The 27,775-nt window shown below is 45.0% G+C and overlaps 1 protein-coding gene across 1 annotated transcript; it reads right to left on the reverse strand.

Annotated features, from left to right (window-relative positions):
* Positions 1–56: 56 nt before the first annotated feature.
* Positions 57–27,120, reverse strand: LOC124650330. Its single transcript, XM_047189869.1, has 5 exons — positions 27,088–27,120; positions 26,865–26,873; positions 6,236–6,399; positions 5,800–6,082; positions 57–74 (listed from the first exon to the last, which is right to left on the reverse strand). The coding sequence occupies exons 2-5, from the start codon at positions 26,871–26,873 to the stop codon at positions 57–59; spliced, it is 474 nt and encodes a 157-aa protein (XP_047045825.1). The 5' UTR covers positions 27,088–27,120.
* Positions 27,121–27,775: the final 655 nt, after the last annotated feature.

A 27,775-nucleotide genomic window follows, 5' to 3' on the forward strand; every position in this document is an offset into this window, starting at 1 on the left:
TGCATGAATATAACCATTTGTACTATCCCTGAAGAAACACCTATGCAACAGGGAACCTACGAAATGGTCGAAACCTGCAGAATATCAGAAGTTCAGAAATAAGTTAACTTAGAATGTTGTATAACTGTCCAAGAAAAAAAATGCACTCACAAAGGAGCATGAACATAAGAAAAGAGCTGAGCAATCGTGCTTTTATCCAGAATAAATAATAGTAGTAGACAAAAAAAAGTATGATGGGATATCAAAGAACTTATATTTAGCTAACAAAATACAGATGCCCAGCAGGCTGCAGCACACTATGTTAAAGGACTAACATGCAAATGATCATGATTCCTATCACTCACGCACGAATATAAAAATGATTATAGAGGATGAAAATATATTATTATAAAAAATCATTATCTGCGCGCTGTATTTGGTCGAACCTGGGCAGAGAATAAGGACTTTACCATGGTATGATGAACCAAAAACCGTGCACAACTTGAATCTCCACTTTTTCACTTCAGTTATGCCTATAAAATTTGCAATTGGAGCATGCAGGTACACATATTTGGTTATTTGTAGAATAAGAACAATTGTTCAATCATACCATCTGAAGCTAGTAATAGTACCAATTCTAAACGAAATGATACACTATTTGCATTAGCTTGATATAGAACCCAGTGGACATCAGCAAACAAATATAGAGCCCGTGACCATGTGAACTAAAGATACATAGAGCATTTGGATTAATAAGCTATTGTCCTGAAAAATTCCCTTCAAATACGTAAACATGAACTTTGTTCCATATTGTCCTTTTTAGCAAGTAAATCCATCTCATAACAGTGATGGCACTAAGAGAAAGTCGTTATTAAAAATATTTTAACTACATGACTGTAGGATCTCCACCAGACCCCTGTATAACTGTGTGAGGACTTATGGAGTTATTATTTCATGACGACGCAACATCAAGTACTTCTAGGGAGGACGAATCAAGGAAAATAAAACAAAAGGCAGCTAACAGGACGAAACAACATCAAGTACCTTATTTTATGACGATGGCAAATTGGGACAAAAAAAATGCTGAAGTAAACTTCATACCAACACAAGTAGAAATTGTAGCCAGAAGAACAATCACTTTTGCATTCAAATCATCCTAAATTTAGTTGAAATACATATTTGCTAAATTTAGCAAAGAATAACTCGGACAAAGAAAACAATAACCTCTTGGAGTGCTTCACAATACTTATATAGAGCAGAATGCCGAAGAGATGCTTTAGAAATAATTTTGCATCTCCAGCAGCCTCTTTCTTTGTTCCATTCATTCCGCTATGTCCCTCCTGCTGGCAACCATAGACATGGGTTGAAATGTAAGAAAATAAGAAATCAACCCATTGTTGATTATCTAAAACAAGGGCAAACAGAATTGTGGAGCCAAAGGAGACTGGGACAGCGTAATCATGGTTCGCACAACACTCACCTTGTTGTTGACCTTACTGCAGCCTTGTTGATACATATAACTATCCGCCAAGATATTAGTTATGCCTTGTAAATTGTGGACCATGCACTAATTAATCATAAGACATTTACATAGCCATAATTGTTAGTTGTGCCTTCTTGATACATATCACTACAATGGTTTTGGCAATATGAATACGAACTTGCAAATTCCTAGGGCAGCCACTGGAGCTCAGTACATAGATTTAAGTTGAATACTACACCATAGGACTCCTGTTTAATTCAGTGACCATGCTAAGCTCTACATACATGTTAATTAAATATAGCCACAGTAAGCCAAACTCATATACAGGAAACAATGACTTTCATACTGCCAAACTGACTGACATTGGATGCTTTTTCTACATCACGAAACATGTTTATGCTGAATGAATTGATACCATGATAAATGGGATGCAATAAGAGAATGATAATCCAATCTCAAATTTATGGTTATGTGATATATTCTTCCTTGGCTTGTCAACTGCGACACTTCTCTATTAACTTTCATAAGCCCGAATCAATTCAGATCTTACCTTGCACATGAACGTGCCCTCTTTATGAGACCATGCACCTTTGTTGCCACCTGTGTTAAAGTAATTACTCTTTGCATCAAACCAATATCTTTTTTATCTCTATAAATAAGGTGCACTCGGCTCACAATATAAAGTCAGCACTGCTGGATCTCTCAAGAACATTGGAATATGACCAAAAGCTCAAAGCTGGAATAATTACTCAAAATAGAGCAAAACTCCCCATTCACTAAAAAAACAATACCTGTACAGTCCAGACATATCAGAGAATGCTTAACCCTTATATCTAAGGTTAACAAGTAATCATGTAAATGAAGAAGGGAAATAAGTGTAAGAATATTAATTGGAAAATACGAAGAGCATTTACCTGGGAATTGCGGTGCTTCTGGAGTGAAGCGTTGAATGGCCAATATAGGATCATCATTGAATGTAAGGATAATTTGTGATATCCATAATATTGCACAATCAAATCATACCCAAATCTAGCTGCAAAGAGTCGAAACAAATGAATAATGAAGGAAGCTGAAGTGTGATAAGTGAAGAAAGCACTGTAAAGCGTTCTCCCCACTACAATAGCATAGGAAAATGGAGGATGGAACTTGACTGCCTCCTATATCTTTTGGAGGACAAAATAAAACCAAAGGAAAACTTAAGCACAGATTTATGCAAAGTAGCCAATCAATACCTTAGATGCCATCCACCACATCAATTGGTTATCTCTAAATTTCTTCCTATAAAGAAACACAAGATAAATAGAGGAAGAAAGAAATTCAGGCATTTAAAATAGGGGCATACCAGATATTGGTCTAATGTCCGCTAAGCTAGAACACATGTACTTCTTCAAAAGAAATCTACAGAAACTAAACGGGAAGGGTTTAGGGATTAATTTTGGCAAACCAATACAGCTATCTTTCCAAAGAGGAAACATATCATTACAGCGAGATAATACCAAATCAAGTATTCAACATAAGCCAAATCAAGTATTCAACATAAGGTACCAGACCATTCCATTATATAAGAAATATACATATGTAACATACAGTTCAAGCACGTAGTGATACAGAGCGACCTAAAAGGGAAATGCATGAACTAAATATAGCAAAATCTTTTGCTAAAAACATTAGATGCACTCCTTCTATTTATATCATAGGAAAATAGAGGATGGAACTTGACTGCCTCATATATCCTTTATTCCTTTGGAGGACAAAAGACACCCAAAGGCAAACTTAAGCACATATTTATTCAAAGCAGCCAATCAACATCAGATGCCATCCACAACGTCAATTGGTTATCTCGTAATTTCTTACTATAAAGAAACCTAAGATAAACAAAGAAAAAGAAAGAAATATAGGAATTTAAAATAGCGGCATACCAGATCTTGGTCTAATGTCCGCTGAGCTAGAACACACATGTACTTCTTCGAAGGAAATCTGCAGAAACAAAACAAGAAGTTTTGGGGATTAATGTTGGTAAACCGATACAATCAAGGATGTTTCACATCTACCAAACAAATTAAAATTAAAAGAAGGGGATCCACACAAACAAAGAAAGAGAAGGAGAGAGGGGGGCCTGGCTGTTCGTGGATTGAGCTGCGGCTAAGCATGTCGTGCAGCAGCAGCGGCATGTCGAGGGAGACCTGTTGTGCAGCAGCAGCGCCACCGGCGGACCGTGCTTCCGGCCGGTCCCCCACATCAGTCCGCCCCTTCCCTGCGTGCTCCTCCATGCCGGGCATGTCAGCGTGAACGGGGAGAGGCAGGGACAGGGAACATGTAGGGGAGGAGCGCGGGTGGAGGAGCCCAAATCCCCGCACCGGTCGCCATCTTCCCCGCCTGCTCCTCCATGTCGTCGCCGGTGCAGATCAATCGCCGATGGTTGAAGCGCGCGGTCAGGAGAGGCGGCGCGGTGAAGAGAGCCGGCGCTGAGGAGGCAGTGCGGTGGGGCAGCGCAGAGGAGGAGGCGAGGGCGGCGACACTGGCGCAGAGGAGGAGCTAGAACACGGGTGGCGGCGGGATGCGGTTGGTGGCTTCGTGAGGGGAGAGGAGGACGAATGGGTAGGGTTGTCCTGGGAGTTTCAGGTTTTGTCTCAGGCAGGGATGAGGAAAACCCGAAACTACCCCCGCAGGGAGATCTTTTCCACATGTCAATCACATGTCCGACCGAATCAGAAGCCCCCCGCAACGACTGACGAGCGGGCCAGGCCAAAGGTGGGGCCCAGGATCAGTCGGAGGCGGGTAAACGATGGCTGTTGCATGCCTTTAGCTAGCAGGAGGACTAAAAAGAAAACGCCCACGTGGTTGCTTTCTACCAAGAATGAACGAATGAGATGAGAGGATGGAAAAATCCAACGGTTCACATGCGATGATCGCTGTGAGACCCCCATGGGGGTGCAGCAATTATACCTTTAGATTCCTATGAAATTGACCATTCCATAGGAGTAAAATACAGTACTTATGAAGGAAACAAGACATGAGATCTTGTATCCTGTGTTCTTCATTCTGTTCTATGATTCTTGTGTTTTTTCTCCGTGACATAACAAATGATAGTTTTAAAGATTTTTTACTTTGGTTTTGATTCTTCTAGGATTATGTGATACATGACATGTCAAGTTTTGCGCCTTTTGTATTCCTTCCAAACGGGACTTACCATAATTCCAGCCAGTGGCGGAGCGTGTCGATCAAACTAGGTAGGGCCAATTTCATCAGCCCATGAGATAGGATGGGCTAATATTATAATATGTACATATATTTTAATTTTTTGTGGCCTTAATCTACTGTTTGAAAGAGAAATTGAGTTAGGAAGACTGGGCCACAGCCAAGGATGGCCTCCATGACAAAAAAATTGATGTGTTGTTGCACACTACTTCTCACCGCTGATCTTCATAAAACCAGGGTGACTAGGGTTTCTCGCCCCTGCTACCGGAGTTCGTTTCGATATGGGGTTTCTTCTCTCCGCCTCTGATCCGGTCTCCCACTGCGTGTTAGGGACTAATATGGGTATGGAGTAGTGGGTTATTAGTTGTAAGGGTAGTATCGGTATTTTACCTATGTTGTCGTGTTGTAGTTGGTTAGGTATATACAAGCCTACCCTTGTATCCCCTTGCAATCAATCAAGAAATATGAACCCTACTTTTATCTTACTTTACAATTTACCTTTTATTTAGTTCTTGCAATTTATCATTTTTATACTCCCTCCGGCCCGATTTACTTGACTCGGCCCATGCACAATTGTAATTTTCTGAACCCCCCCCCCCCCCACGTCCACGTACCGCGTCGGAGCTCCGTCCACGACCCCCGCCGGCCGCACCCCCGCCGTCCGTCCGCGACCCCCGCTGGTGAGCCCGCACACCCTCCGGCCGTCCGCGACCGCTCCAGGAGCCAGGGACGGAGACGGGGGGGACGAGGGAGGGCTTAGCCACCCCCATGGTTAGGATTTTGTGAAGAACATTAGTAGCTAGAACTCTCATATCTTAGTGATTTAGTTAAATCTCCCCCCTCAACACTAAACCTGTTCAATTTGCCCCCCTCAAGGTGAAATTCTGGCTCCGTCCCTGCCAGGAGCAGAGGAGGCGGGGCTTCCAGGGAGCATAGGCGTGCTCCCCAGCCGGCCGTCCCCGGCAAGCTCCCCCGCCGTCCGTCCCCGGCAAGGTCCTCTGTCGACGGTGAGCCCACATCCCCTCCGGCCGTCCGCGACAGCTCCAGCAGCAGAGGAGGTGGAGCCTCCAGGGAGCAGAGGCGTGCTCCCCCGCCTACCGTCCTCGGCAAGCTCCTCCACCGGCCGTCCCCCCGCCTACCGTCCTCGGCAAGCTCCTCCACCGGCCGTCCCCCGCATCAAGCAGCTCCCTCGCTGGCTGCTCTGCCTCGCCGACCACCACGCTATCCAGACGTACATACGTGGTGTTCCTGAACGAGCGGCAGCAGCCAAGGCCCGGCAAGGGCGTCACAAACACCTGCGAGGTCTGCAAACGCAGACTCCTCGACACCTTCTGCTGCTTCTGCTCCCTCGGATGCAAGGTACGAATGTATCTCTGATCATTATCAAGATCTTGACCATAGATATTCAGGAATGTACTGCATCTGCAATTGAAATATAGATCATCATATTTATCAAAAGAGCACGCAAGGCATTTCCCAGAACATTTGATAGCCATACTTGTCAAATTTGCAAGGCAATTTCTCTGATCATTATCAAATATTGGGATTGGTAAAGATGGGTTTCAAGATACGTACACATCCTTGAGTGGGATTGCTAAACATGGATTTGTTCCGGGATTGGTGAAGTGGGTCAGGATTATGCGGTACGCTCCGGCCGATGTGCCGACTGCTATGGCCTCCTTTGTTGTGCTGTGATTCCTCGCGATCGCTTCGTCCTTCATGCTGTCCTCAAACGTGGCCTGAAGCAGCAAGAATCAAGACAGTTTAGAGCATGTTCAATTTATTCGAAGATTACACAGCTAACAGTATTATGTTAGGATTGATCTCCACCGCACCACAGCCCAACGGCTCTGGCACAACCCCTTGACCTCGTCCGCGCCCTGATCGGGGGCGTCCAACCGTTCGCTGGTTGGTGGGCCCCTGTCGCCTGCACTATGTAGAGTGGTGGGGGCCAGTGGCACTCGATACGAGGTTGCGCTGAGCTGCCACTCGCCCCACCAAATGACCCACCGATTAGGGTTAGTGCAGTGCCGACGGGAAGCTCCGCCGCCACCCCTCTCAGCTCGACCTCATGTCGTCGCCACCATGACCACTCCTTCCGGTTCCTTCTCCCTGGTACGTCGTCTTTCCCTCTCGATCTCTCTCTCACGCAGAACATACATGGACACATTCTTTACAGATACAGTACTACTGATGTTGATCTGCTTCTAGTTAATCTCAGAGATTTAACATTGGTATCAGAGCATAGTTGTAGATCCAAATCGGTAGAAAAGATTACAGAAACATATCGCTTCGAGATCCCGACATAAATGCAAACCCTAGATCGGATCGAGAAAGGGCAAAGAAAAGAAAGGGTAACCGGCACCTCGCCGGCAAAGCAGCGCCGCCATCTGGCCGCGCCTAAACCTGTACCGCGCCCAACAGAGTACCAGAGGGGCGCCTAATGATACGTCTCCAACGTATCTATAATTTCTTATGTTCCATGCTAGTTTTATGACAATACCAACATGTTTTAGTCATACTTTATAATGTTTTTATGCATTTTCCGAGACTAACCTATTAACAAGATTGAAAGGATCGTATGACACCTAGAGGGGGGGGGTGAATAGGTGTAATCTCAAATTTTAATACTTTTTCAAATTAGGCTTGACACAAAGGTAAATTCTCTAGATATGCAACTAAGTGAATTCACCTATATGACAAGATAGCAAGCAACAATACAAGATACACGTAGTAAAAGGCGGTGAGAGGATAGAGGTAACCGAGGTGGAGCACACGGAGAGACGGTGATATGATTCCCGTAGTTCCCTTCCTTTGCAAGAAGGTACGTCTACGTTCGGAGGGGTGTGGCGACACGAAGTCCAGCCAACGCCACGAAGGCTCACCCTATTCTCCTGTGAGCAACGCCACAAAGGCCTAGCCCACGCTCCACTAAGCGGTTGCCTTGAGGTCGCAACCGGCACCTTCACACGAAGCTTGGGGCACACATCCACAACCAAATTGGAGGCTCCCAAGATGTAACCACGAAGCTTTACACGAAGAGTAGCTTCGAGGTCACCTCACAAAGATCCACTAAGAATGTTGATGAAACACAAATCCCTTTGGTGAAAGAGTAGATCTAGGTCACCTCTACCAAATCCTCAAGTATGGTGAAGTTTGGTTGGAGGAGTAGAGAGATCTAGAGAAAATGGAGCTCAACAATGGTGTCTCAGATTTTTGGGGAAGAAGAGCTAAAGGAAGACTTTGGAGAAGAAGCTCTATAAATACCCCGTCGGAAACGGCCGTTTGGAGCCGTTGGAGCGCTGCCCGGTAGTACCGGCCAGGTTGGGCCGGTACTACCGGCCCCGAGCGAGGAGCGCAGGTCGGCCACGTGGGCAGGAGGCGCCGGGCCGAAGGGGGAGGCCGGAGCCACCGGCCGGGGTACCGGTCGTGGTACCGGCGGGGCTCCAAACTCCCCTGGCACCTTACTGAGCCACACGCTCCATATCCGGTACCTTGGGCGGTACCAAGGCCGGAGCCTCCGGCCGTGGCCAGGCCGGCGGTACCGCCCAAGCCTCCGGCCCCTTCTTTCTTCTCTTTTTCTTCTTTCATTTCTTTCTTCCTCTTTACTTTTCTTCCTCCATTTTCTTTTCCTTTTCTTCTCTTTCTTTCCTCTTTCATACTTTCTTCCAACAATTAACCACACACAACTCATCACATGATATCTTGCACACTCTTCAACTTTTGGGCATTCCAAGTATGCAACAACCTACAAATCTTATAACACGAAATGCTCATATAAAATCATTGTCATCAACACCAAAACCACATATAACAAGGATGTGTTCTTTCAATCTCCCCCTTTTTGGTTTCTTGATGACAACATAAGATTTGCATAAGAGTTGATTATTTGAGCAAAGAAATTATAAGATGATATAATAAGCTCCCCCTAGACATGTGCATCCAATAGAATTAGCATTTGAATAAGAAGCACATACTCTAGGATCAATATACTCAAGTAAATAAGATTAACCAACAAGTGCAAAGATAGAGAGTAGCAAACAAGTTCATCACTTGCACTTGAGAAGAGACAGGCATATGTGAGTACAGACAAGTGTTGAGTTTAGAGATCATACCACATGTAGTCCACTTAGTCTTTACCATAGATAGCTAGATAGATAATGTCTCATACATAAATAGATAGCCCCTATGTCTCACACACATAGATAAGGTTCATAAAGCATAAAGCCTAATAAGAAGTTCTCGACAATAGATAACCATAAGTCACAAGCATAAAGAGTCAAAGAAAGTGCAAGCTTGTGACTTCCCATGCAAAGCCCGAACCTAATAGAACTCTTCTCCCCCTTTGACATCAAGATGCCAAAAAGGTTGAAGAGCGATGCTATCGTCCCTAGGCATCAAGGAATTCCCCGCCAATGTCGGAGTCGACATCATAAGATGGACCGTCTTCACCATCAGACCACTGGCTATGAGCAGAAATCCACTGAGACTTCGGAAGGATAGTCTCATCAGATCCTGGAGGAGACACTTCCACACCGAGCTTGGTCATGATGCTCTTCTGGCGACGCCGTGCTTTCTTCTCAGCCACATAGGAGTCATACATGCGCTCCTGAATATCCAGCTGGAGGCAGAAGGTCTTCTTTACCTTGATCTTGAGCTTGGTGTACCAAGAAGGCTCGAGGTCAGGGTCATAAGCGGACGCAGGTGGAGGCCCAAGAGCCATATGAGCAACAAATCCATCGACCCTGCGAGCAGGAGCAGTGGAGGGGTCTGAAGGGCCTGCTGTGGCTGAGGGAGCTGCTGTGGCAGAAGGAGCTGCTGTGGCTGAGGCTGAAGCGGAGAGCTTATGATCCTTGATAAGCAGGTTCTTGCGAGGATGATTGGTGAGGGGAGAAATCGGTTCCAGAATGGCACCATCAAATGTTTGACGCCACACCTCAGAAATAAGCTTCATGATGTAGGGAGCAAAGGCAGGAGACCGCTTCTCCACCACACGCAGAAAAATCTGGTTCCATAGGCAATCCATGACATCCATCTTCACACCCTGGCCCTTCCGGAGGTGTGTTTGAAGCATCAAGTCAATGACAAAGGAATGAATCTCATCAACGTTACCTACTTTGACGGCAACGGTCTCACGGTAGATGCGAAGCATGATATCATAAACGGGTTGAAGACCGGAAATGAACCCAAGCTTGCATTTACCGGGCATATAGAGTGGCTCAAGAACATCCTTGATGCTTGCATTAGAGTCCCCATGAAACCTCCAACCACTATCACGGTCATCTTCACAATTTTCTGGAATAGGATAGCCAAGAATCTGTCCAAAGTTGCTCCAAGTGGTAGTGAGGACCTTATCCCGAGTCATCCATGTAATGGAACGAGCCTTATCTTCATGGAAAAAGACCGTAGCATGGAACTGAGTCACAAGGTAAGGATCATAGTTGCATTTGAAAGACATAATGGGAAGCAAACCAAACTCCTCGCAAATCCCAAGTGCTTCATGAAAATATGCATCCTTCTTCAAATGGTCAATGTTGATATACCGTTGATCAACCACCTTTACCGTAGGAGGATAGACTTCATGGAAAATGCGCTCTTGAACCTCGGTGTAGAAGTGGCGGTTGCTGGTGCGAGAAGACCGAGGCCCCAAGTAGGGGTTAGAGGCGCGAATGTCCATGTATGCATGAAGGCGGACATTGCCATAAGACTCAATAGCCTTCTTCCCTTTCTTTTTATTTGCCAAGGAAGCTCCACGAGCAGTAGTGGCACGGGGTAACACTTCATCTTGTTCAACAATCTCATCCTCAACGGCTGGAACCCCACGCCTCTTCCGTGGTCGCACCGAACGAGAGCCACTAGCACCTGTGAAATAGACGGACAGAGTAGGGGGGGCATATGGGATAAGTGCACAAGCTCATCTCTATGGAAAATCAAAAAATGTCTTTGACCCAAAATACACATGCATAATGGAAAAAAAAAAATTTTGGCCAAACAATAGGTAAAAATTGCTACATACTATATGTTAATGGTGCTACATACTAGAGGACACAGATCAGCAAGAGATACAACCTCATAGTGTAAGATTTAGCCAAAAATCTAAGCATGTAGGACCAAAAAGCAACACAAGTATGAGCCTAAAATACGTCCAAAATACGCGGGGAGGGAAGCCAATACCGGAGGCCATGGAGGAGGGGAGGGCTCCCACGGAGCCGATCCGGCCGGAGGTGGCCGGAGGGCGGCCGGCGAGCCGGCGGCGGTGCGGCGGCTGAGCGGGTCGTGCGTGCATGCGTGCTGTGGGGTGCGGTGTGCGTGGTGTGTGGGGGTCGAGCGCTTGGGTGGAAGTACCGGCCCGAGGCCGGCGGTAGTACCAGCCAGGCCCCGGCGGTACTACCGGCCTGGCCAGGCCCGGGTCGGCAGCCCCCGTTCTTTGTTTTTTTTTTTTTTTGATTGATCACTGGGGCTGTAAAAAAAAAATTCCCCCTCCCTTTTTTTATTTTAAACAACACCCTTGTAAATGTTAACACAAATTGATAAAAGATAAACATGAGTTTGCCAACATGGTCAAAGATATGCATGTTTTGAAATGAGCTTGTGCAAGAGATAGAATGGGTTATAGATGTGAGAAAGGCTTAGGATGGACACTAAGAGAGGTATGGTACTTATGAACTCAAGTTTGCAAGGATCAAATCAAGAGAAAACCAAACATTGAGCCAATTCCCATAAGAACATGAAATTCCACAACAAAATTCATGAAGATCCAATTAAGATCAATTCTTCACAAGAAGGTCGGTGGCCTAGGCCACCATATATGAGTGATAAGGTATGGCACCGCGAAGATATATCTTGGGCCCAAAACCAATACTCATCATTGAAGCTCACATATCATTAATTGATACAAAGAGAATGATTTTTCTTAATGTTGGCATTATGGGGGGAGGGATGGCTCAATAATTTAAACCGCACTCCCCCTATTTCCATGCCCACACCTAAACCAAATAGAAGTTGAAGAATAGGTATGTATGCAAAGTGTTCAAGCCAAGCTACTTGAATCTATGATATTTAGCTCATTCCTCAAGTAACAAAATCTTGCTTCATCAAGAGGCTTTGTGAATATATCCGCAAGTTGGTCATGGGTACCAATGAAAGACAACTCAATATCACCCCGGGAGACATGATCTCGAATGAAGTAATTCCGAATCTCAATATGCTTCGTTCTTGTGTGTTGTACGGGGTTGTATGCAATCTTGATGGCACTTTGGTTGTCACATAAAAGAGGCACTTTGTCACAAGTGACACCGTAATCCTTTAAAGTTTGCCTCATCCATAAGAGTTGTGTGCATCCACTAGCGGCCGCCACGTACTCGGATTCGGCGGTAGAGAGAGCTATACAATTTTGCTTCTTAGAAGACCAACACACCAAGGACCTACCAAGAAATTGGCATGCCCCGGAGGTTGATTTCCTATCATCCTTATCTCCCGCCCAATCCGAGTCCGTATAGCCAACAAGTGAGAATCCATAACCCTTTGGGTACCATAATCCAAATCTTGGGGAATGAACCAAATATCTAAAGATTCTTTTGACCGCCACTAAGTGGCTTTCTTTAGGAGCGGCTTGATACCTTGCACATACACCTACACTCAACACAATATCCGGTCTAGATGCGCAAAGGTAAAGCAAGGAGCCTATCATGGAGCGATATACCTTTGGATCCACGTCCTTACCACCGGGATCAAGTGCAAGATGGCAATTGGTAGCCATTGGAGTCTTTGCACCATTTAAGTCCTTCATATTGAATCTCTTGAGCATGTCTTGAATGTACTTGGCTTGGCAAATGAATGTTCCTTCTCTCAATTGCTTGATCTCGAATCCAAGAAAGAACCTCAATTCACCCATCATGGACATCTCAAACTTGTTGGTCATAAGCTTTGAAAATTCTTCATTAAAAGCTTTGTTAGTAGACCCAAAGATAATATCATCAACATATATTTGGCAAATGAAAAGCTCCCCATCAACCCTCTTAGTAAAAAGAGTGGGGTCGATTAGCCCGAGTTGAAACCCACGGTCTAGCAACAACTCTTTAAGGTGCTCATACCACGCACGTGGGGCTTGCTTAAGGCCATAGAGTGCCTTGTCGAGTTGATACACATGGTTAGGGAACTCGAGATCCTCGAACCCGGGAGGTTGCTTAACAAAAACCAACTCTTTTAGAGGTCCATTTAGAAAGGCACTTTTAACATCCATTTGTTGCAATTTAAAGTTATGGTGAGAAGCATATGCAAGAAGGATACGGATGGACTCAAGGCGAGCCACGGGAGCATAGGTTTCACCGAAGTCAATGCCTTCCACTTGAGAGAAACCTTGAGCCACCAATCTTGCCTTGTTCCGAATGACAATGCCATGTTCATCTTGCTTGTTCTTGAATATCCACTTTGTGCCAATAACATTGCGACAATCTTTGGGCTTCTCTACTAATCTCCATACTTTGTTGCGCTTGAAGTTATTGAGTTCTTCATGCATAGCATCCAACCAATCCGGATCTTCAAGTGCATCAAAGACTTTCTTTGGTTCCACCATGGAGATGTAAGCTTGGTGATCACTAAAGTTGGCTAGTTGTCTTCGGGTGGTCATTTGCTTCCTTAAGTCACCAATCACTTTGTCAATAGTGTGACCTCGAAGTTCCAAAGTTCTTGCAACTCTTATTTTACGACGGGCTTCAATGTCTTCAAAAGAGCTTTGAGACATCACTTGGTCTTCTTGACTATTTTGATCCCCGTCTTGACCATCAATGTGAGCTTGCTCAATTGCTTGAGTTTGCTCTTCATCATGAGGTTGATCTTGGACATCACTTGGGTTTGCACCATTATCATTGGGTTGTTCTTGATCAACACTTGGTGCTTCTCCATCAAACTCATTAGGTTGATCTTGTCCTTGATCTTGCTCATGAGAGGGAGGGTCTTGAGCTTGTTCTTCGGTTGGTGTAACATTGTCCACAAGATCCGGAGCTTGTTGAGCTTGTGAGGATGAGGGCTCCACTTGAGTAGAGCATAGTCCTTCCCGAGGCGCCACACCGTGTCCCTCAATGGGGAGGTGAAATCCCGTCCCCATTCTTACTATGGCGTCTTGAGGTATTTCATCATCTGCACAAACATCAACTTGCCCCACTTGGGAGCCATCATTTTCTTCGAATTTCACACTACAAGATTCAATGACAATTGCCGAGACTTTGTCAAAGATTCTATAAGTGTGAGATTCGGCACCATAACCAACAAAAATACCCTCCAAAGCTTTAGGTGCAAATTTAGACAAACGAACTCCTTTGATTTTATAGAAACACTTACAACCAAATACTCGGAAGTAGGAGATATTGGGCTTGTTTCCGGTGAGGATTTCATAAGGAGTCTTGTTCAATCCCTTGCGGAGATAAAGCCGGTTAGCGGAATGACATGCGGTGGAGATGGCTTCGGCCCAAAAGTCATATCGGGATTTATACTCCGACAACATAGACCTTGCCATATCCATGAGAGTCCGGTTCTTTCTCTCCGCAACACCATTTTGTTGAGGGGTGTATGCAGCGGAATATTGATGTCTTATCCCCTCATCACTAAGGAAGTCATTGAGTGTGTAGTTCTTGAACTCGGACCCGTTGTCACTTCTAATTGCCAATATAGTGAGGTTGTGTTGACGTTGCACTTCGGTGACAAAGTCGATGAAGATTTGTTGAGTCTCATCCTTCTTCTTGAGAAAGAAAACCCAAGTATATCTTGAATAATCATCAACAATAACCAAACAATGTTTCTTCGCACCAAGACTTGCATGAGTAGTGGGACCAAAAAGGTCCACATGAAGGAGCTCCAATATTCTCTTGGAAGAGATGATGGTCTTGCTTGGATGCGGAGAATCATGCATTTTACCTTCAACACAAGCCCTACAAACACGATCTTTGGCAAAACAAACATTGTCCTTTAGTCCCACAATATGGTTTCCCTTGTGGAGACTTTGCAAAGTCCTCATGTTGACATGGGCCAAGCGGCGATGCCACAACCAACCCACGTCCGCCTTTCCGAATAAGCACATCACATTTGTAGTGGTTTTCCCCGAAAAGTCAACCACATACAAGTTGTTTTCGACGTACCCAACGAAAGCGACTTTTAGAGTCTTGCTCCACAAGAGAACCACAATATCAATATCAATGAAGACGGCGAAACCCATCTTGCCTAGGGCATAAACGGATAATAAATTGTAACCAAGAGTCTTGACAAGCATGACGTCCACAAGAGTAATGTTGTGTGCAACCACAACCTTGCCAAGACCCAATACCTCGGATTTGGAGTTGTCGCCGAATGTAACGGTCCACAAATCCACGTTGGGCCTCAATTCCGTAACGAGGTCCTTGCCGCCGGTCATATGACTTGTGCACCCACTATCAAGCACCCATTTTGATCCTCCGGCGGCATAGTCCTACATAAGATCAAGTCTTCGTTTTAGGTCCCCATTTTGCAATGGGTCCTCTTTTGTTAGAAACAAGGGTCTTAGGAACCCAAATAGACCATGCAATATAACCATCATATGGACCAACATATTTAGCATAGACATCTCCATAGTAATCACGGAATAGCACATAATGAGGGTTATATTTTCCCGCAAAATTATTATGAGTGGTATTGTCCCTAGTGACATCACCACCCAAAACATTTTTCTCCTTTGCTTGTGCGGGCTTGGCCTTCTTGTTCTTGTTGGTGTTTAGCCCATATCCAATCCCCTCCTTCCCATTGTTTGATCTTTGATTGCTCAAGAGATCATCCAAATTTTTCTCACCTTGGGAAGGAAAGGACTTAGCAAACTTGGCCTTCAACCTAGTGTTCTCCTTAATAACATTCACATGATCACAAGAAGAAGTAGAAGAACAAGGCATATCATTTTTAGTTAATTGAATTTGAAGTTGCTCATGTGACTTGGTAAGGGTAGAGAATTTACTTTCCAAGGCCTTGTGAGTCTTTTCAAGTTTCTCTAACTCCTTAGTTAGTTTAGCATGACCAACACCAAATTCAACTTTTTCCTTTTTAAGTACATTAGATAAGGCAATAGCATGATCACGCTCTTTAGTGAGGTTAGATAAAGTTTCATTGTGAATTTCCTCAATAGAAGATAACTTTTCCTCTAAAGCTTCTCTAAGCTCTTGTTCTTCCCCAAGAGCTTGAGATAACTCACCAATCTCATCGGCATTTTCCCTCTCAAATCTCTCCTTGAGATCAAGGAGATCATTGGCATGTGCAAGCCTATCCAAGATAACTTGGACATGCTTTTTGGGTTCACCTTGCAAGTTAGAGATAAATTCATCCAAGCCAATAATTTCTTTCTTTATCTTGAGACTCTCAAGATCACATTCCGAAACAATAGTCTTGGAGGAGGGTTTGGATGAAGTAGTTACCTCGGAGGTCTTGGCCATGAGGCACTTGTTGAGGTTGAATGAGAGGTCCTCATTGGGAGATTTGAAGAGAGATGTCATAGGGGTAGAGGCACTAGAGGCCTTTTCACTTGATGTGTCTTCATGAGCATCTTCTTCATCTCCGGATGTGAGAGCATGAGAGGCCTTGACCATGAGGCATCTTGCATTGTTGGAGGAGTCCTCATTGGGAGATTCAAAGAGAGATGATGAAGGTGTGGAGGTGATAGCAATAGCGGCCACTTCACTTCTTGAGTCATCTTTGTCATCGTCTTCTTCTTCTCCGGAAGAATACTCCTCACGGGCAATCAACACATACTTTGATGGCTTCTTGCAAATGTCATAGCCACTCTTCTTGACAAAGGGCTTCTTGCGTGGAGCCTTTGATTTGTCCTTGAGAATGAGTTTTCCACCATGATCTTCTCTATTCTCGTATGGGCACTCGGCAATGAAGTGATCTTGATTGCCACAATTGTAGCAAGTCCTAGCTCTTGGGCCCTTAGCATCTCCTCTTTGGTTTCCCTTTAACTTGTACTTGGACGGGTCACGCCAAAAGGATTTAGTGAGAAGAGCAATGTGACCATGTAGATCACGTTTGAGTTCTTCGGAGTGCCCTTCATATTTAGTTTCCCTCAATTCTTCTTCATCCTCAACACTCACTTGTGCCTTCAATGCTAAGTTTTCACTTCTCTTCATCCCAATGGCCCGAGCACGACTATCAACGGCAATCTTTGACTCAACTTTGAAAGCATCCATTTCTTGCATGACATCATTGGAGGTCATTTGCTCAAAGTTGTGCTTATTCTTGAGAATCCTTAGATCGGCCGGTTCAAAGGGCAATAGAGCATTGATGTACTTCCTCTTGATCCAATCATCATCAACATAGGTGGCACCAAGGTCTCGAAAGGATATAGCAAGAGCCTTGAGACGACGGTACATATCCCGATGGTGTTCACCATCTTCCATGTAGAAACCTTCGGCTTTATTGCTAACCTCTTGGAACTTGTTTTGCCTCATGCTTGAGCTTCCAAGAAATACTTCGGCGAGAATATCCCAAGCATCCTTGGCGGTTGTTGCTTTCTCGATGTATGGTCTATCATCCTCACTAACGGCTTGTTGTATCATATATAAGGCGGTGGCGTTGAGTTGGCAATCAACCACTTCCCTACGAGACAAGCCATTAGGATTGTGAGGCTTGTATCCTTCAACAACAATTCTCCATAGTTCAATAGATGAGGAATTTAAATAAGATTTCATCTTGGTTTGCCACAAAGAAAAAGCATTAGGATTAAGTGACGGTGGATCTCCTCGTGGATTAATGCGAGGGTGAGGAATGGGAGGATCCGGAGAATACACGAGCGGAGGAGGAACCGTCGAGTACACTCCGGTAGCATTAGGATCTAACTTGGGAAGAGACTCACTACTACCCTCTCCATCCTTGGTTTCGGCCTCCGTAGAGGCACCAAGGGAAGCTTTATCAACAACGGGGGTGACAAACTCGGTAGTGGTGGTAGGAGGGATAGGAGGTTTATTGGCTTGCATAAAGCTCATCATCATCTCCCTTAATTCACTTATAGAGTCATTCATCGAGGAGATTGACGATTTCAATTCCTTGATGTCTTCCATAGATGCGGGCTCCCCCTCATCGGCCATACTCTCTTAGGCGGTAAAGCCCGAAACAAGAGCCGAGGCTCTGATACCAATTGAAAGGATCGTATGACACCTAGAGGGGGGGTGAATAGGTGTAATCTCAAATTTTAATACTTTTTCAAATTAGGCTTGACACAAAGATAAATTCTCTAGATATGCAACTAAGTGAATTCACCTATATGACAAGATAGCAAGCAACAATACAAGATACACGTAGTAAAAGGCGGTGAGAGGATAGAGGTAACCGAGGTGGAGCACACGGAGAGACGGTGATATGATTCCCGTAGTTCCCTTCCTTTGCAAGAAGGTACGTCTACGTTCGGAGGGGTGTGGCGACACGAAGTCCAGCCAACGCCACGAAGGCTCACCCTATTCTCCTGTGAGCAACGCCACAAAGGCCTAGCCCACGCTCCACTAAGCGGTTGCCTTGAGGTCGCAACCGGCACCTTCACACGAAGCTTGGGGCACACATCCACAACCAAATTGGAGGCTCCCAAGATGTAACCACGAAGCTTTACACGAAGAGTAGCTTCGAGGTCACCTCACAAAGATCCACTAAGAATGTTGATGAAACACAAATCCCTTTGGTGAAAGAGTAGATCTAGGTCACCTCTACCAAATCCTCAAGTATGGTGAAGTTTGGTTGGAGGAGTAGAGAGATCTAGAGAAAATGGAGCTCAACAATGGTGTCTCAGATTTTTGGGGAAGAAGAGCTAAAGGAAGACTTTGGAGAAGAAGCTCTATAAATACCCCGTCGGAAACGGCCGTTTGGAGCCGTTGGAGCGCTGCCCGGTAGTACCGGCCAGGTTGGGCCGGTACTACCGGCCCTGGGCGAGGAGCGCAGGTCGGCCACGTGGGCAGGAGGCGCCGGGCCGAAGGGGGGAGGCCGGAGCCACCGGCCGGGGTACCGGTCGTGGTACCGGCGGGGCTCCAAACTCCCCTGGCACCTTACTGAGCCACACGCTCCATATCCGGTACCTTGGGCGGTACCAAGGCCGGAGCCTCCGGCCGTGGCCAGGCCGGCGGTACCGCCCAAGCCTCCGGCCCCTTCTTTCTTCTCTTTTTCTTCTTTCATTTCTTTCTTCCTCTTTACTTTTCTTCCTCCATTTTCTTTTCCTTTTCTTCTCTTTCTTTCCTCTTTCATACTTTCTTCCAACAAATAACCACACACAACTCATCACATGATATCTTGCACACTCTTAACTTTTGGGCATTCCAGGTATGCAACAACCTACAAATCTTATAACACGAAATGCTCATATAAAATCATTGCCATCAACACCAAAACAACATATAACAAGGATATGTTCTTTCAAAGATGCCGCAGTGCCAATTCCTGTTTTCTGCTGTTTTTGATTTCAGAAAAGTTAGTTTACGAATATTCTCGGAATTGGACGAAACAAAAACCCACGGTCTTATTGTCCACGGAGCCTTCCAGAACACCGAAGAGGAGACGAAGAGGGGACGCGAGGCGGCCACACCATAGGGCGGCGCGGCCCTACCTTTGGCCGCGGCGGCCTTGGGGTGGGCCCCTCGGGCGCCCCCCGGACGCTGCCTCTTCGCCTATTTATTCCTTCCGTCGCGAAAACCCTAGTACCGAGAGCCACGATAAGAGAAAAGTTACAGAGACGCCGCCGCCGTCAACCCCATCTCGGGGGGTTCAGAAGATCGCCTCCGGCACCCTGCCGGAGAGGGGAATCATCACCGGAGGGCTCTACATCACCATGCCCGCCTCCGGGCTGATGCGTGAGTAGTTCATCCTTGGACTACGGGTCCATAGCAGTAGCTAGATGGTTGTCTTCTCCTCTTGTGCTATCATGTTTAGATCTTGTGAGCTGTCTATCATGATCAAGATCATCTATTTGTAATGCTACATGTTGTGTTTGTTGGGATCCGATGAATATGGAATACTATGTCAAGTTGATTATTGATCTATCATATATGTTATTTATGTTCTTGCATGCTCTCCGTTGCTAGTAGAGGCTCTGGCCAAGTTGATACTTGTGACTCCAAGAGAGAGTATTTATGCTAGATAGTGGGTTCATGTCTCCATTAAATCTGGGGGAGTGACAGCAACCCCTAAGGTTGTGGATGTGCTATTGCCACTAGGGATAAAACATCAATGCTTTGTCTAAGAATATTTGTATTGTTTACATTACGCACAGTACTTAATGCAATTGTCCGTTGTTTGCAACTTAATACTGGAAGGGGTGCGGATGCTAACCTGAAGGTGGACTTTTTAGGCATAGATGCATGCTGGATGGCGGTCTATGTTCTTTGTCGTAATGCCCTAAGTAAATCTCATAGTAGTCATCATGATATGTATATGCTTCTCTATTTGTCAATTGCCCAACTGTAATTTTTTCACCCAACATGCTATTTATCTTATTGGAGAGACACCACTAGTAAACTGTGGATCCCGGTCCATTCTTTTACATCTGAAATACAATCTACTGCAATCATTGTTCTCTTTTGTTTTCTGCAAGCAAACATCATTCTCCACACCATACGTTTAATCATTTGTTTTCAGCAAGCCGGTGAGATTGACAACCTCACTGTTAAGTTGGGGCAAAGTAGTATGATTGTGTTGTGCAGGTTCCACGTTGGCGCCGGAATCACTGATGTTGCGCCGCACTACACTCCTTCACCAACAACCTTCACGTGGCCTTCATCTCCTAGTGGTTCGATAAACCTTGGTTTCTTACTGAGGGAAAACTCGCTGCTGTACTCATCATACCTTCCTCTTGGGGTTCCCAACGGACGTGTGCTTTACCGTCACAAGGAGCTGCCTCCCTACACGCCAGCACCTAACCCTGTACCAACCCCACGGGGTAGGGAGAAAGAAAACGGTTGCGGGTGGCGACCGCCGCTGCTGCTCGTCGTCGCCGGGAAAAAGGGCGCCACCACCTGAGCCGCTTGCCGGCGGTGCGCCCACGCTCGGGTGCATGCACACGCTGGCAAGAGGGCCAAGGGGGCGCCGCCGTACTTCTCCGCCCGCTCCTTCTCACCTGCCGCCGCGCCGCCGGTAGGGGTTTTGGTGGCATGGGAGAGTTTCTAGTATGAGGGGAGAGGAAGGGCAGAGCCCAGACGTCGCCGGCGGGCCGCCGGGCTGCGTTCGCGCGCGGGAGGTGCAGCCTCGGCCGCCGCCACGGGAGAAAATGAGCTAGGGTCAGGGGGCGGCGGTTTCGGCCGTCTCTTATACGGCGCGGAAAAGGCGTAGAACCGTCCGATGACGATCAGACAGCCAGCGTGCGGGCAGGCTCTCCGCGTGGGCTCGGTCTGAAGGCCGCGTGGGCGCCATGGCCGGGCCGCGTGGGCGCCGTGTTTTGGGCCGCGTGGAGGCCTCGGTGGGAGACAGCGTATGGGCAGCGTGGCAGGCCGCGTGAGCGACGCGGGCCAGGCCGCGTGAGGCAGGCTACCGCGTGCAGGCCGCATGGGCGCAGCGTTGCTGTGCGCCGCGACAGTAACAACAGTTTTTTACTGTTTTATTAATTACAGAGGTATTTTTAGGCTGGGTCATTTTTTTACCAAATTTTGTCTAGTTTTTTTGAATAAATAGGACCAACAAAATATTTGTTCAGAAATTAAAAAAGTAAAGGATATGCCTCTGTAAAGTTCAAAAATTTAAAGTCACAGTTTCCGCTGCAAATAGTAAAAGAAGCATTTCTGTCAAGTTTTTTTTTCTGAGCAAATTGAACCAACGAGATATTTGTTTCAGAAAATAAAAGGTAACACAGATGCTTCTGAAAGTTTTAAAGTTTAATGAATTCAAAGTTTCCGCTGCAAATAGTTAAAGATGCATTTTAAAGATGCATATAGTTAAAGTGATAATCAAAATTTTAAAGAAATGATTAAAGTGATTATTATGATAATTATGGTTGTGTTATTTTTTGACCAACGTTATTAATGACATGATCATGATTTGCTGCAAAGAAGTGCATTTATCTCTATTTCTACCCAACGGTGATATAGATTTAATTGCATAAACAGTTGTATGTTCTAATTTTGACCAACGTTGGATTATTGCATGCAATTGTTGTTATGGTCTCATTTCATTGTGGTTTAAAGGAGGATACTACTTGATGAGCTACATCAAGGATGTTCCAACCCTCAGAGGTGACAACTACACTGAATGTAGAAAGAAGGTTGATTTGTGCTGGGGTGGACTGGGTTCCCACAGCCGGCCAGACCAAAAGATCCAGTCAGAAATGACAAGAAAGATGATGCTGCATGACAGAATAAAAGTGGCTAAGTACCATTTATAAAGAATACAATTGAGAATAGTATTATGGGCTCAATTACAGAGTGTGCTTCCGTAGGGAAGTATGTTGAAAGAATAAAGAGTCAGTTCACTGGTTCTTCAAAGATATGTGCGACCCAGCTGCTGTAGCAACTGGTGACAGAAAGTACACATGGACAGGAAGGAAATTGCAAGTGCGCCATATGGTGTAATAATGCTTATGTGGGTGTTGTCTGTGTGTAATGTGAGTGAAAAAAGTGTTGTCCGCGTCGGACAAAGAACAAAAGAAAAGAAAAGAACTGATGAATCATCGAAATTATGGCACTGTCGCTTAGGCCATATTTCGAGGGGGGAGAATAGAAAGACTTGTTAAAAACAATATTCTGCCTCCATTAGAATTCTCAGACATAGAATAGTGCATCGATTGCATTAAAGGAAAATTTGTAAAGCAAATTAAAAAGGGTGCAAATCGAAGCACAACAACACTAGAAATAATTCACAACGATATATGTGGACCATTTCCGGTGAAAAGTGTGGATGGCTATGATTCGTTCATAACATTCACGGATGATTACTCCCGATATGGTTATATTTATCCAATAAAAGAAAGAACATAAGCGTTGGATAAATTCAAAATATTCAAAGCTGAAGTTGAAAATCAGCATGATAAAAAAATAAAGATAGTCAGGTCTGATCGTGGAGGGGAGTACTACGGTCGACATACTCCATATGGCCAAGTCCTCGGACCTTTTGCAAGGTTTCTACTAGAGACTCGGAATAGTCGCCCGATACTCGATGCCGGGCGAACCTCGGCAGAATGGGGTAGCTGAAAGGCGCAACCGTACCCTTATGGATATGGTGCGCAGTATGATGAGTTATTCCACCCTACCATTGGGATTGTGGATTGAGGCATTAAAAACCGCTATTCACATTCTAAACAGAGTACCAAGCAAATCGGTGCCCAAAACGCCGTATGAGCTATGGATAGGGAGAGTGCCTTCTCTAAACCACCTGAAAGTGTAGGGGAGCCCTGCTGAGGCCAAAGTATTCAATCCAAATATCGCAAAGTTAGATACCAAAACAGTCAGCTGCCATTTTATTGGCTATCCTGAAAAGTCAAAAGGTTATCTTTTCTACTGTCCAGAGAAATACACAAAGTTTGTGGAAACGAGACATGTTGTCTTCTTAGAAGATGAAATGATGAGGGGGAGCATGGTAGCTCCGAAAATTGATCTTGAGGAGAAGAGGGTGCATGCACCTAATCCGATGACTCATGAGCCATTTTTTTGCGCTACCATGAGCACATGTACCGACGATCCCTGCGATTGTGGTGCAAGCGCCTGTTGTGACTCCACCCATGGCAACGATGAGTGAAAATTCGGAACCTGTCTATCAGGAGCCGAATGAACCATTTGTTGAGCATGAAAGGGAGCAACAACAGCCACCTCCAGAAGTTGAGCCACAAGTTGAGGAACAGAATGCTCAAGAGAATGTGGCCCCTAGAAGGTCTACAAGAGCTACAAAATCAGCCATTTCGACTGATTACAAAGTTTGAGCATGAAGTGCTTATTCACCTAGACAAGGTTGTGGACCACAGCGTCCGGTCGGTACCTCTACCGATTGCTCGGGATTCTCTGATTACCGTGGTCTCGCTGGGTAGACATGGTGAATGGCAATAAGGGGAGTTGGGAGGCTGCTTCTATATAAGGCAAAACAGACCACGAAGTAGCGCGCAGTGGGCGGTGTGCACAGGAAAGTTTGGTTGAAGCTATCGTAAGAGGATAAAATGAAATGTGTGATTTGAACAAGTTGTAGTACCCGTGACTATCCATTCTGGTGATGTGATTGATTTGGCACTTTCGTAGTACTGTGTGTTTTCATTGACCGTGAGTCGGTCTACTTCCAAATATAATGGGTGCACGCTGTGTAAGGTGCCGGTGTGAACAGAGGTAGAGGTACTGCTCATCTTCTCCTACCTCTGGCGCTGTGGAGTAAAGATGAGTAAAATGCTAAGCTCAATAAAGAAAACATGGGTCATTCCTCTAACCTGCCAATTAAAATAAGAAGATATATTAAGTGTAATATATGGCCACGTACTTGACGTACGAGAAAAAAAAGGGACTGTCTATTTGGAATACTTGTATAGACCAAGAAGGATTAGAGATGTTTGCTATGTGTAATGGGAGCTTGCTGTGTGTAATGGCTGTCATATGTGGGAAGGTTGGTAAAACACAGTTTGAACAAACAACAATGCTTGGTCCATATTAACACAAGCTTGCTTTGGAAAGTGGCAATGTGAACACCACTTTGAATCCAAGTGTGGGGTCAGGGTACTGGGTCCATGTAATAGGTCCCACTATTTAAATTCGAAATGTAGGGTCCGGGTGTGGGTCCCACAATTTAAATTCAAAAGTAGGGCCCTGCGATACTATGCATCCGGGTCCACTTTTTTTGAATTCAAAAAATGGTCCCACCAGACTTGAGTGGCAGTTAGAAGCTAATATGAATCGTTAAAAAAAATGTGAGGATAACAAGAAAGGACTAAAAGTGACACGTGTCAAGCATTCAGGGCGTGCTCATGTATACACCCGGTCACCAGGCTTCTTTTGTAGAGAATATTCCTAAAGGAGCCAAAATAGTAGGCTGCAAATGGGTCTATAAAATAAAATATGACTCCAATGGGAGTATTGAAAAGTATAAAGCACGACTTGCGGCAAAAGGATTTACACAAAGAGAAAGGATAGATTACAATGAGACATTTTCTCCGGTCTCATGTAAGGATTCCTTCAGAATCATCATGGCACTAGTTGCACATTTTGATTTAGAGTTGCATCAAATAGATGTAAAGACGACATTTCTAAACGGGGATTTAGAAGAAAATGTCTACATGAAACAACCCAAGGGTTTTATCATGGAAGGCAAGGAAGAAATGGGATGCCGCCTAAAGAAATCCATTTATGGATTAAAGCTAGCCTCCAGACAGTGGTATCTAAAGTTCAATGAGACAATTAAGAGATTTGGATTTAAAGAAAATATTGAGGACAATTGTGTTTATGCAAAGTTTAAAAGTGGGAAATATATTTTCCTAATCTTGTATGTGGATGATATTCTGCTTGCCAGCAGTGATGTTAGTCTACTGCAAGAGACAAAGAAGTTCTTATCCTCAAATTTTGATATGAAAGATCTTGGTGAAGCGTCATATGTTTTGGGCATGGAAATTCACCGAGATAGAAACAATGGAGTATTAGAACTATCGCAAAAGGCTTATTTAGAAAAGATTCTAAGTAAGTATAATATGCATAAGTGCAGTGCCACACCTGCCCCTATAGTCAAGGGCGACAGTTTTGGGAAACATCAAAGTCCCCAAAATCAATACGAGCTCGATCAAATGAAAGCGGTTCCATATGCTTCGGCTATTGGAAGCCTACAGTATGCACAAGTGTGCACTCGTATAATATGCATAAGTGCAGTGCCACACCTGCCCCTATAGTCAAGGGCGACAGTTTTGGGAAACATCAAAGTCCCCAAAATCAATACGAGCTCGATCAAATGAAAGCGGTTCCATATGCTTCGGCTATTGGAAGCCTACGAGTATGCACAAGTGTGCACTCGCCCTGACTTAGCATTTATCACCGGAGTACTCGGTAGATATCAAGAAAATCCAGGTTTTGAACACTGGAAAATGGTAAAGAAGACATTGCGTTATGTGAAAGGCACAAAGAATTACATGCTAACATACAGAAGATCTGATTCCCTAGAAATAAGAGGGTATTCATATGCAGATTTTGCGGGGGATAAAGATGATAGAAAATCCACATCTGGATATGTATTCACCCTCGCAGTGGGAGCTATTTCGTGGAGAAGCTCCAAACAGACGTTGCATCATCCACGATGTATGCAGAATTTATAGCATGTTATGAAGCCACGGGGCAGGCATTATGGTTAAAGAAATTCATACCGACTTGAAAGTGGTAGATTGTATTGAAAAACCACTAAAGATGTATTGCGACAATGAGCCTGCAGTATTTTATGCTCACAACAACAAGTCAAGTACAGCTACGAAACCAATTGAGGTTAAGTATTATGTTGTGAAACACAAGGTGCAGGATCAAACTATAAGTCTCGAGCATATAAGGACAAAAGATATGCTTGTGGATCCTCTAACGAAAGGCTTACCACCCAGCGTGTTCAAGGAGCACGTAGCCGGCATGGGTTTAAGGGAAAGTCTTACCTATCCTGGATCATAAGAGGCCCAAAAGTAAAAGAATTTGTTTCAAAACAGAGAAGTGTATTGTGGCTGTCTGATTCTATCAGCAATAGAGCTGTGACGATGAAACATGCCCTATGGACTGATCCAAAATGAAACGAATAAAGTGAAAGTACAAAGTTAAAAGAAAAGTTGAGATCAAGGGGGAGAATGTTAGGATTGATCTCCACCGCACCAGAGCCCAACGGCTCTGGCACGACCCCTTGACCTCGTCCGCGCCCTGATCGGGGGCGCCCAACCGTTCGCTGGTTGGTGGGCCCCTGTCGCCTGCACTATATAGAGTGGTGGGGGCCAGTGGCACTCGATACGAGGTTGCCCTGAGCTGCCACTCGTCCCACCAGACGACCCACCGATTAGGGTTAGTGCAGTGCCGACGGGAAGCTCCGCCGCCACCCCTCTCAGCTCAACCTCATGCCGTCGCCACCATGACCACTCCTTCCGGTTCCTTCTCCCTGGTACGTCGTCTTTCCCTCTCGATCTCTCTCTCACGCAGAACATACATGGACACATTCTTTACACATACAGTACTACCGATGTTGATCTGCTTCTAGTTAATCTCAGAGATTTAACGTATTATACAATATCTATCGCATAGATTAATGCCTTTAGCATGCTCAATAATTGGAAGATTACACTAGACAGCCAACAGTATTATACAACATCTGCAAGTTTACTTTAGTGCTGTCGCGTTCTGGAAGGTGAAGCACACTCAATAGTGTGGAACAGAGGCCAAGAGATCGACATGAGAAAATTGGTAATTGTTGTATGTATGCAATTATTCTTTACGCTTACCTCGTGTATCAGCGCATCTCTGGACGCATCTACAAGAGCCGGGCAGGGCCGCGTGTCACCTGAATATACAACCTTCCACCCTGGAATGGCCTTTCCAGCACTGCTCACCTTCTCCTTGGCTGTCAAGACAACTCCAAACGCCTGTGGACAGTGTACAACGGGGACACTGTACAGAATCCAAACCTGATTCTGCTTCCAGGAACAAACATGGTGTTGTCAATTTGATTTGTGGGAGATCCAGTTACTGACAAGACTAACAGCTTGTTTGGATTGCAAACTGATACAGTAACTGAAGACTAACAGCTTGTTTGTATTGCGACCTGGCAATTTTTGCTGGCCTGGACCAGGTGCTCGAAATCAGTCGCCTGGCATCATGCTAGCCTGGCCAGGCAACTTTTTTGAGTTTTTTAGGCCCAGGCCAGGCTCCACTTCTTCCCAGGCCTCTATATCAGTAAACCTTCAGGGGAACAGCCGCCTTGCTCTCCTGCAAATATAAACAACATTAGCATCTATGAAAATATGCATTATTCCTTTGTCACTACAGACTGCCAACCACTGCAGGTTTGGTGATAGTACAATGCTATATACCTCAGCTTTATCTCAAGCTGACAAAAATTGTAAACATTACAGAACTAAAATAAACTGCTTATAGAACAGGTTACTTCTTTCTCTAATTCTAGTTGATAGAACTGGTACTCCATGATCAATACCAACACACCGTC

The sequence above is a fragment of the Lolium rigidum genome, chromosome 1 (assembly GCF_022539505.1).
Source record: "Lolium rigidum isolate FL_2022 chromosome 1, APGP_CSIRO_Lrig_0.1, whole genome shotgun sequence".
In the NCBI taxonomy this organism is placed as follows: Eukaryota; Viridiplantae; Streptophyta; class Magnoliopsida; order Poales; family Poaceae; genus Lolium; species Lolium rigidum.

Coding starts and splice junctions, on each gene's coding strand:
- LOC124650330 (XM_047189869.1), bottom strand. Junction 6,083..6,235: donor GCAATCCCACTCAAGGATGT/GTACGTATCTTG, acceptor TTTCAATTGCAG/ATGCAGTACATTCCTGAATA.